The sequence below is a fragment of the Balaenoptera physalus genome (assembly GCF_965194825.1).
Source record: "Balaenoptera physalus genome assembly, chromosome: X".
Taxonomy (NCBI): Eukaryota; Metazoa; Chordata; class Mammalia; order Artiodactyla; family Balaenopteridae; genus Balaenoptera; species Balaenoptera physalus.
The window spans coordinates 86,288,768-86,300,888 of record NC_138903.1 but is presented as its reverse complement, the minus strand read 5'-3'; the positions used below and the strand labels follow the sequence as shown (position 1 = coordinate 86,300,888).

Here is a 12,121-nt window from a genome sequence, read left to right as displayed (position 1 = left end):
CAAAGTAGATTGTAAACATATGGGACTTATTACCTTAAGGGCCAACAAAGGCTGTAACAAAGAGGGTCCAGAAAGATTTGGCCAAATTTATAGATGATAAATCCATCCTAGATAATTAAGGAAAACTGAGATGCTCCTTTCGCAAACCAAACTTCTAGAAAGTGTAGTCCATATTCTAGGGAATATAAAGACGAGAGGGGAGGGGATGTGGGGAGTTACTCTATGTCCTGTGCTGCACAAGCACACGATTCCTATCTCATTATGGCACATATAAGATTGCATTGCATTTTTTAATTAAAAAAAATTTTTTTAATTGAAGTATAGTTGATTTGAAATGTTATGTTACTTTCTTGCACTACACTTGTATCACGTGGATTATATTCATGTTTTCCCAAATGGTATGTGAGCTCCTTGAGGCAAGAGTCCTGTTTGGTGTTGCATCCTCAGTACCTAATCCAGCACGTGATGCCCAGGGGACATCCAATAGAATTGTTTCATTGTTGAATGAATACTATCTACCCCTAGAGCCTCACCATCTACTCACTGCTGAGTCCCTGCATTCTGGCTCCCAATTCCATTCCAATATTGAAAAGATGCTCTTAAAATGTCACTAGAAAGCTCCCAAATGGCAAATCATTGGTCTTTATCCTTTTTGATTCCACTGTAGCATATGTCATTATTGAAAATGCCCACCTTTTCTGCCTTCCTTTGCTTCTAGAATAATAATGTCTTGATTGTCCTCCTACATACCCAACTGCTCCTGGTCTATCTTCTCTGCTAGTTCTACTTTTAGCCCCAAAGGGGAGGCATTTTCAAGGTTCTGGTTTTGGATCTCTTTTTGCTTAATAATCTCTTCCATTTCCAAGGTATAACCAGAAATCCCACAAACTCAACCTCTTGTGATGAAATCTACACTCATATTTCCAAGAAACTTCTGGACATCTTGACCTCAATGCTCTGCCACCACTTTCAGTTTCACTTGCCCAAAACTGAATTTGTCTTCTATCACTATTCCTTTTTCCTGATCTTAATAGTTTTCTCTCGTAACCCAACTGTCCTCCCAGCTAATCAAAGTCAAAACCCTAGGATTATCCTTGACTCCTGGCTACTCCTCTTCCCCTAAATTATCTCCTTTTGACTAAGAATTATTCATATGACTAAGGATATGACTAATTCATCACCTACATTCCTATAGATTAAATGTCCTAATATAGAGCTTTGATCATATTCTTCCACTGCTAAAAACAATATACTCCCATTGCCTAAAGAATGATATGCGAACACCTTAGTCTCTTATTCAAGCACTGTATGATAGGGTAACAACCCACTTTTCCAGAATTATCTCCATACTTTTACACTTTATATAACCTATTTTCTTACTAGCTGTACCATTTGCCATTCTCCCAAAATGCTTTGCACTTTCTAAACTCTTAATGATGTTTCATTTGACTCAAATGCCCACTATCCCCACCTCCAACTCCTACTGCTGAAATCCATACTCATCCTTCAAAGTCTTTTTCTCCATGATTTTTTTTCTGATGTATCAATATGGTACAATATTTCCCTCCACAGAACTCACACAGTATGTTATTAACACCTGGTATATAATGCCCCTTATCATCTGCCGTATCCTGTAGTCTTTCTGCCTTTTTTTTATCTTTCCTATAAGACACAAGGGCCTTACAACAAAGGAAATCTTACCTTAATTATTTCTGCATCTGCCATCATGTCCAGCATAGTACCTTTCACAGAACAGAGGTCCAATGCATGAATAAATGTTTAGGGGCTCATTTCCTAAGCTCCGAGTTTGACACCAGCACAGCCGTAATCTGGGTAATTCAGCCAGTAGCAGCCATAGTGGCTACTTATTGCCTGTGCACGTTCTGATTGGCTGGGGCCCACGCTATACCAGTTATTAATATTTTCAGTATCACTGCTGATACGATCGTCTCCCTTAAAATGGTTTTGGTGCCCTTAACTGAAACAACACACTCAGCTGAATGGGCTGGAGGCAATATTTGTGAGCTCCTTCTGAGTTATCTAATATGAGTTCTTCTTGGGAGGGGAACATCGGCTCACTGTGGAAGATTTGCAATGTCGGCAACTAATCATACCATTTATTAACATTTTGATCTTCTAATGAAGAATAGACTCTCACCTGATTTTGTTTAAATATGCAACTGAAAACACTGCAATTAGAAGCACAATTGTAGGGCTCTGTATTTTACATGCCGGGGTGTCCATCTGTAAGCAATGATAATGGGGTTGGCAAGCAGAGCAGTACCTCTTTGCTGTCTGTGGTTGACTCTGATTTCAGATTTTTTGGCTATTTCCTCTGATACGACTTTACTTGGAGAAAACAGCCTTCTTTATAATTTGATTTTTCTGCTTTTATCTCATCATGGTGAAGTAGAGGTTTCTGGACAGGAGCAAGGATGCTGGGGTTAAACAGGGAAAGTGTAGCAATAGAAAGTCAATGGGATCTTGGAAAGGAACCGAATAAGGTGCCTAGGAAAGTGAAAACAAAAGGAGGCCAGCAGGAAAAGATGATCTTAGCTAAGAGAGGCAGAAACAGCGAGGAAATCTGGAAAAGCCCCCCCAGTTCTATCTCTTTTAGAAAGAGGGAAGCAGACGGGAGAGTTTTTGGCAGACTTGCTAACTCTGTGCCTGCCTTCCCCTCCCTGTCCCTTCAAGCACTTCTACTGATGTCCAAGATGCTTTACCAATCACTGCCACTGTCTGCCTTCTAGTTTCTTCTTACCGCTAGACATTTGCATTGGCTGCTGCCACTTGGAATGACTGCCAGGGCTAACTGGGCTGATATTTTTGACCCTACGTGTTCATGGAGGCCCTCCAACTACAAAGCAAAAGAGGTCCCAATTTAGATTACTTGGAATCAGTACTAAAAAATTATGCAGTTTGTGAATATATTCTCGGTGTTTCACAGTTGACAACACTATATTCCTTTGAGTACCAAACTCACAGAAACCCCATGGAATGATCTCTTTCTCTCAGTACAGTCTTTCTAGAGTCAGTATGAGGTGTGAGACTAGTCAGACAGGGGCCTTAGCAAATGTATTTTAAAAATAAATAGCCTAGAAAGATGATGGCAGTTCTTTTATGGCACAGAATAACATGCTTTTACTTATCAGCTGCTTAACAGAGAACAGAATTGATAGAAAAATTATTTCAGTTTGCTTCCACTGCCTATTAATGCTCTGATTGTTCAAGAAAGAGCAGGGAAGGTTTCTATTTTTCTGAAAAGGTGGCAGGGGCCTCTGGTAGCATGATAGAATATTCTCATTTTACAGGTAAAGATTGAGGACAGATTAGTAGTGCCCCTAACTTTCTGCCATGCAGCATTACCGTAAAAAATATGGACATATAAATATAGATGTTAAGTTTCTTTCCTGCAGTCTTCCACTCTTTCTGTAGGCCATCTGCAATGTCTTCAGCCACATAAAGCGGTCTTACACTCCAACCAAAACACTCTTGTCCTCTCAACCAAATCTAACCTTCAGGCTAATGTACCCATCGGGATTCACTCAAATGTGAAAAAGATGAAATGTAACTAATATTGTCTTCCACCATGAATTTCACCATTGCCAAAAGCTTTTCTGGACCATTCTGCTCTGGGCTCCATTTCTTTCACTGGTTTGTTGGAGTACAATGGTTTTGAGAGGTACCAATTTCCATTTTAATAAAATGTGATCGTTTCTATTCTAAACACAGAATATTTTTGAATTGTAGGCTATTCACGGCAAATCTTACTAATCTAAATTACGTAGAGTTTCCATGTTTACTATTAATTTTCCTTTTTTCATTTGTCTCCGTATAGCTCTACAGCCCATGAAGACAGCTTTTACAGTCAACACACCTAGTTTCTCCCTCTACTTCAAGAAAGATAGGAACTAAAAATATAAAAATTTCCTTAGAGGAGATGGATAGCTCAGCCTACTTGGATTATTCTGAGAGGAGCTATTATTTACTTCAGCCATAGGGTATGAAGAGGAAAGACAGACAACTTTCTGGGTCCACTTGAGTGAGGGAGGTTGTCCTGCTTCTTTTATGTTTTTTCTTCCTCCGAGATCAATTTTCATAGTGTGGCTTTGTTACTAATCAAACAAACACAAAAAGGGGGTTCCAACATTTTGGGACTTTTGGGGATCTTGGATCATCTGTGCCTGTCCTCTCTTTAGTAACATGGAGAATGGAGAATGGACTGCAAAGCCAAAATGGCCTCTGGAAAGGAGCATTATCTCAGTTTCCTTACCTGTAAATAGCTAATGTGACATCATTAGGGCTAATTACTTGGAATGATTTAATTACATTTATGGTTTTAAACCATCTTCTACTCAAACCACATGTTCATAAAATCACCATTAAAAATATTTAATATGAAACACAGCAGGAATCCTTGCTTCTAAATTTTTTTTGCAAAGCCTACAGTTATTTGAAGATGCTTTTACCAAGTTGAAACTTGTGATCACGTAGATATAGAAGCCTGCTGAGATTTCACACATGAACTGAGATCAACTGTTTAAAAACATTTTTTTCATGAGAAAGGTTGTTTTTGTCTTTTGGGTTTTTTTTTGGTACTTGGCTCTGAGCACTTACATTCTATAATACCATGTTAGCTGGAATGGCTCTTACCTGGATTCCTTGGAATCCTCTTTCTGCGGTCTCGGAATGCTGCACCTGATTGCAGGGCTTCTAGAAGATTATCCATCACGCCCGTCTCATCACCCTCTGGAGGAAGGGAGAAATTGGAATTAATCTTGGAGCAATTAAAGTTAAACTACAGGAAAATAAAGGGAAAAAACTCCTGTCAGATTTACATAATACCCCTAAATTAAAGACATATATCTGTTTTAACATAATGGATCCTGTCAGTTTCTGGCACCACAGACTACTTTGCTTATTACGCACGATTAAGCAAAATTCATGCCAATCCCACCGTTCTTTCAACTTAAAGACCTTGTCTTTTGTATTATTGATGACATGCTCAGTATGCAAATAAACAGTAGCTGATCAGCTACTGCTGCCTTCCTGTTCAGATTCTTATAAGATATTCCTAAGCAAGAAACCACTGACCGGGCTTAATGCAATCAACGTGCAGGGCGTGATTTGATGAAGCGGAGTTACACAAGGTTAAATACTGATTGTATTAATACCTTAAGCATTCAACCATCATCTGTGATTATCTTAAAAGACACTATTTGCAAAACACACCTGCATTCAGTTCCTATCTAATCCGTATCCTTTACCCATTTTCAAATGCTGACATTGCAGAAGGCAAAGGTGACCACATCATCTGAAAGGCCACATTTTACATTTGAGAGACATTAGCCAGAGTCTCATCGCCCCTTTTAGAATGCTGTTGTGTTTCTAAACTTTTCCTATGAGTGGAGTACTCAGAGATGTTCATGGAAATTCCTAACGGAAACGTATATAAAACATTTCACCCTACTCTTATCTTTGACAATTCTGGCTGTCAAAAATACTTTTAAGATTTGCTAGAGCAAGGTGTCCATTGCCAGAAACTCTCTGCGAAGCTGTGGATGACCCACAGTGAGCTGAGGACCCTCTTCTCAACAGGCCTCACTGATGAAAAGGACCCTCGCCACGTGGTTAATTTGAGTGGTAGCTAAGTGTGTGGGTCTGGGGTAGAGGACACTTGTAGGCAGGAGGGTTAAGAGAAGAAAAGGGGGGCAGTGAGGGAGAAGAAATTATTTCTGATGTTATTCCAAAGTGAAATTTAAATCCTACTTTGTTTAAAGAATTGACTGTGGGGTGTCAGATCACAGGAAAAAAAAATATTTTCTTATGGGGCAAGAATAAGCTAAAATCTTTTTTGATTATGCTCTTCATTTGACTTGAGATTTCCTCAATGTTACAATCATTTATTCTTTTTAAAATGAATTCTCTAGGACAGGATATTGAGTGAAAAAATAAAAGGAAACACAGAGGTTCTCAGGTATAATATTTGGTGAAAACGGGAAAAATAAAAGGAAAGTAGAACCCCAGTGACTAAACAGGGAAAGAGGACTGTGCACTTTTAGGAATATTAAGGCTGCAGACACATCTGAACCATGACCTGCTCTTTACAATGGAAAGAAAAGAGGAAATGAAGGAAGTCTGGCGTGGCTGGAATGTATCTGGGAGAATTAAATTTTATGCAGTACGCACTTCACACTGGTTATATCTTTTTCTTTTTTGGCCGCACCACGTGGCTTGTGGGACCTTAGTTCCTCGACCAGGGATCGTACCCGGGCCTACAGCAGTGAAAGCGCTGAGTCTTAACCACTGGACTGCCAGGGAATTCCCATATTGGTTATATCTTATAATCCTCCCGACAACATATTGAAGCAGGAAATATCTCTGTTTTTCAGCTGGGTATACTGAAACTTAGAGAGTTTAAGCTTCTTGCTCCAGATCGCACAGCTGGCATGTGGAGGGGCCCAGGTATGAACCCAGATCAATCTTTGCATGACAGCTGGAAGAAGATGAAATGAACTAGGCAAGTGATGGCCAGATGATGAAACATCATAATTCTGTTGTTAAAAAAGAGACAACAGGCCCAAAATGGAGTCACTTGTGCTAAGACTCATATCACCAACCGGAGACTTAATACTTAACCTAACTGCAGTTTCAGTCTTTCCCAGGAATGTAATCTTAACCACTCAGTCTGGAATTTCCTGGTCAACACTAGTAAGGAAATCTACCTGATAGACCCCCCACTGTCCCACAAAGGAAGGTAACCTTGTATGAACAATCCACTCTTTGCTAGAAGAACTTCCTTGTCTTGCTTCCTTCTGCCTATAAAAGTCTTCCATTTTGTACAGCTCTTTGGAGCTCCTTTCTATTTACTAGATGAGATGCTGCCCAATTTAGGATTCATTGAATAAATCCAATTAGCTCTTTAGAATTTACTCATTTGAATTTGATTTTTTAACACCATGATACGGGTTTGAGCACTATCTTATAAGCCAGCACTCTCCAACAGATATATAATGCAGGCCACAAATGTGAGCCACCTAAATCATTTTAAGTTTTCTAGTAGCCATATTTAAAAAATAAAATGAAAGTGGTGAAATGCATTTTAATATATTAATATTTAACTCAATATATACAAAAATTATATATTTTACATTCCTTTTATTAGAGCAAGTTTCAGAGACCTAACATGTTTTTATTTCAATATCCTTCACTTCAGATTAGCTACATTTCAAGCGCTCAACAGCTATATGTGGCTCGTGGCTGCTGTATTGGGCAATGTAGCCATAAGCAATATGGGAAGTGACTTGATCAGATTTATACTTTAGAAAGACTTGTCAGACAGCACTGTGGAGGACGACTCTGGGGACGGCATGACAGAAGGCAGGGAGATGTTTAGGAGTATAGTGTGATTGTCTAAGTAAGAGATAAAGAACTGAACTAAAGGGCTAGCAGAGTGAATAGAGAGGAGGGATATTTTAAAGGTATTAGTACATTCATTAGGACCTGGCTGGAAGGGTGAGATCAATGGGGAGAAAAAGCATCTAGAGGACAAGGGATAAACAGGTTAGAAAAAAAAATTTTTTTTTGAGGAATATCTAAGTAGAGAAATCCAGTAGGAAGTTGGAAATATGGGGAATTCCCTGGAGGTCCAGTGGTTAGGACTCTGTGCTTCCACTGCCAGGGGCACGGGTTCGATCCCTGGTCCAGGAACTAAGATGGAAATATGAATCTGGAACCCAGGAGTGAAGTCTGGGCTGGAGCTAAAGATGAGAGTACTGTTGGAAGGTGGGTGAGATGACCCTGAGATGTATGAGAAGGAGGGGCATAGGATGCAATTCCTGAGGATCTCAGTTTTTAATAGGCAGTCAGGAGAAGCAGAACTGCAAAGAAGACACGGAAGGAATTTTTAGACACAGAAGTACAACCGGAAGAGAACAACGGTACAACTGAATCTCAAGTATCCTCATAAAAACAGTCATTATAAAGACTATGTAGAAAGATGAATACTTGTATACGAGTGACGAGAACAGAATACCAAAGAGTATTTGTGATTTTACATAAATAATATGCAAACATGAAAAAAATCTACAACAACATTATGGATGTCATTTCATTAAAATTCTTTAAAGCTATTATATTGTTTACGGACTAAAGAGATGAAAAGAACAAATATGACATAAAGTAGAGAGGAATTACAAATAAATCCCTTTGCTTAATTTAGTGGTTGCCATCTGAAAACACTTAAAAAAATGTTATGCCAGATCAGTTTCTCAACTTTTTTCTTCCATTATCGTTCCCTCCTCCCTTAACAGAGCCTTGTTAGATCTCTTTTTCCTAATCTCCTCCACATTAATATTTACAGATATAACTATATATCTGCTTATGTATTGTGGTCCTTTGGAAGGTCACAAACCATTGTAATATCTAAGATTTTTCTCCTCCCACCTCTCCAAGAACCAATATTGATTCCCTTGGGGGTGATATTGCTCCTGCTGAGAAGGCATATGCTAGATGGTTCTGTTAAAAAAAAAAAATCCAGGTCTTTGTAAACATCAGTAACGCCTTTAAGGAAAGAAATATAAGTTTTAGTCCACCATTACTTTTTCATTTGCTTCATGATAACTTTCAAAGGAACTGAGAAATTTTCATGAAATGTTTAACCTTAAGGAATAAAGCTTTTATGAATATATTATAGATTTATATTTCAGTTAGTCTTCCTAAAACAAAATGAAAGCAAAGATGATCATTTGAAAGTTATCCTTCATTTCAAATACGTTTCAGTGCAATTTGGTCAGTGATTGAATTGTGTGAGGTTGACAGTTCACTTAGAATTTCCAAGTTCACAGAACCATTAATTCTTACTTAGATGTGATTAGCAGTGAGTAGCTGTTTGGATTTTTTTTTTTTTCTTTTTTTTGGTCTATGAGATCAAACTCAGGAAAAAAAATCTTTTAAGTGCTTTATTTTTCATTGAAAAAGAGAATAACCTTATTGAATTACATAGAAAAATGCGTTTTCTTAAAACTTACAATACCTATTTTACTGAGTGAAAGAATATCAAGGAGAAATCGGTAATGCTTTTTCGCCACTAAAACAGTAACATATGGGCATGTCTGAGAAATAACAATTCAGAGGCAACTTTCTAAGCTTTCATCCTGAAATTAGATCACAGACAGTATTAAGGAGCTAGAAGGGTTGCATGCAGTCCAGTGGGCTCTGTGTGAGCTACTTATCTTTGGGTAAAATGAAAGGCATGGCTTGTATCTTCTATTTCATATTTCCAACAGTGTTGGTCATTCAGTGGATCCTGAATGCCCACTGATTTCACCTTTCAGCATCAATGCATACCTGGGTTGTGTCGACTTAATTTCTCCAGAAGAGTTTGGAGATGCCACAGATTAAAATTAGCACTAGGTAAATTAACGATCTCTACTACACTTTTATGCAAGACTATTCCCCGATGGCTAGCACAAACTTATTTAGAGGGAATTCCCTATGGGTTTCTCACATTTCTGCACATTTTGTGGGCACAGGCATTGATGACCTTTGTTCTGGACTATCTTTTCAAGAATTTTTTATAGTCAACGGCCTTGAAGGCACAGTGTCTCCCTCCAGAGCAGAGGGTAGGTTTACTTTGAAGACAGATTATATCTCCCTCTCGGGCAGATGTCAGACAGGTTTGCTTTCAGTCTATTATAAAAGATTTGGGTTCTTTAAGCGTGGGTTCCTCAGACATAACACAAACCCACTGTGTGCCTAGCATCCACCTGGGCCCACCTTGGCATCACCCTGTGGGAGTTGGAGGGCAAGGGAAAGCAATTCGAACATGAAGCTCACACTGCTTGCTGTGCTGTGGATAACAGTTCTTTGTCTCTGAACCAGGAATCTTGTGTCTTCTGCCAGCATCCCTGAAACTGTGGCAGCTGACTTGCTGGCATGCAAGAAGAGTAAAATCTCTGACCCTTTACAATTTTTGAAAACACTCTGAGCTCTTCTTCCTTTTTAATCAAACATTATTAATTAAATACCCCTTATTCCTCTAGGAACCTAAACATCTAGTGCCTTGGACTTTTCCATTAACTAACACCCAACTCTAGCTCATTATTCCTCAAAAATGACTAAAGTAAAACCAATACCATAAAAATCATTCCCTAAGATCCTTACAACCTGTTCATAATGGCTTCATTATTCACTACAATTGCCTCCTTGAATTCTCAATTATATAATTAAGGCTTTCTGGAAAAGTTGAGCCACTCAAAGTTGAAGAAGTTGCCATCAACCAATAAAAATGGCCCAAAAGTAAACAAAGGGAACCAAAAGAAGCAAAAGGCTTCTTAATGAGGGCAGGACCCTACCGCACAAAATAATACCTAGGTAGATTAAATAATTTAAAAAATAAAACTATGTTCTCCATGGGTTCAAACAGTAGGGGAGGGACTTCCCTGGTGGTGCAGTGGTTAAGAATCCGCCTGCCAATGCAGAGGACATGGGTTTGATCCCTGGTCGGGGAAGATCCCACATGCTGTGGAGCAACTAAGCCCAGGCACCACAACTACTGAGCCTGCGCTCTAGAGCCCGTGAGCCACAACTACTGAGCCTGCGCGCCACAACTACTGAAGCCTGCGCGCCCTAGAGCCTGTGTGCCCCAACTACTGAAGCCTGCACACTCTAGGGCCCGCATGCCGCAACTACTGAGCCCGCGTTCTGCAACTACTGAAGCCTGTGCACCTATAGCCCGTGCTCCGCAACAAGAGAAGCCACCTCAATGAGAAGCCCACGCACCACAACAAAGACCCAACGCAGCCAAAAAATAAATAAAAAATAATAATAAAAAAAAGCATAGCCAAAAAAAAAGAGTAGGGAAGGCTCATGGAAGAATTAGGGCTTAACTTAAGCCCCTGAAAAAAATTAACATTTAAAACGTTGAATAGTGACCAGTTTGAAGAGAGTAAAATCTAGATTTTTATAAAAAATTAAAAAACAATTTAATTTATTTAACCATAAGTTTGTTTTCTATGTCTGTGAGTCTACTTCTGTTTTGTAAATAAGTTCATTTGTATCATTTTTTTTTTTAGATTCCACATATAATCGATATCATATGATATTTGTCTTTCTCTGTCTGGCTTACTTCACTTAGTATGATAATCGGTAGGTCCATCCATGTTGTTGCAAATGGCATTATTTCATTCTTTTTTATGGCTGACTCTTGGCTATTGTAAATAGTGCTGCAACGAACACTGGGGTGCATGTGTCTTTTAGAGTTTTCTTCAGATATATGCCCAGTAGTGGGATTGCTGGGTCATATAGTAATTCTATTTTTAGTTTTTTAAGGAACCTCCATACTGTTCTCTATAATGGCTGCACCAGTTTACATTCCCACCAACAGTGTAGGAGGGTTCCTTTTTCTCCACACCCTCTCCAGCATTTATTATCTGTAGACTTTTTGATGATGGCCATTCCGACCGGTGTGAGGTGGTACCTCATTGCAGTTTCATAAAGTCTAGATTTATTAACTCCTCGTGTACATGCATATGCTTACTTGCTCACTTTCTCTGTGTGTGTGCATGTGTCTGTGTACAAATTTACAAATATTGTAATGCACAGATCTTGCGTGCAGCTTGATGAATTCTGACAAGTACCTAAACCCATGTAACCACCACCACAATGAAGATACTGAATGTTTCCATCATCCTCAGAAAGTTCCCTCTTGCCTCTACCACTCAAAGGCAACCTCTGCTCTAATTTCTATCACCATATATTAGTTTTGCCTGTTCATATCATGTAATGTTAAGAGGGTAAAATGTGTTGAGGTGGTTTTGAATCAGCATGGCTACCTGAAATCAAATATGCATGGAGTACATGATAAACCATGAGGAGAGCATCAGAGCAAAGTTCTAAAGGGCCTCGGGTATCAAAGTAAGAAGTCTGAATGTGATGAAAGGGCCTCTAAAGAACCATTGGTAGATCTTCAGCAAGGTAATGACATGATAAAGGTGACATTTCAGATCAGCCTCACAGTATTATGCACAATAGACCAGAGTGGGTGAGAAATTCTGCAAAGAATACAATTGAATTTGCAGTGACAAATATTTTTCTGTATATAACCCTGGGCAAAGTACGA

The 12,121-nt window shown here is 39.0% G+C and overlaps 1 protein-coding gene across 5 annotated transcripts in view; it reads right to left on the bottom strand.

Annotated features, from left to right (window-relative positions):
- Positions 1-12,121, bottom strand: part of DIAPH2 (diaphanous related formin 2) — an 865,471-nt gene that overhangs the window by 151,384 nt on the left and 701,966 nt on the right. For all 5 annotated transcript variants that reach the window (XM_082447365.1, XM_082447362.1, XM_082447364.1 and 2 more), the window contains one exon: positions 4,654-4,749. In XM_082447365.1, the coding sequence (XP_082303491.1) occupies positions 4,654-4,749 (96 nt within the window). The remainder of the gene's footprint in view (positions 1-4,653; positions 4,750-12,121) is intronic.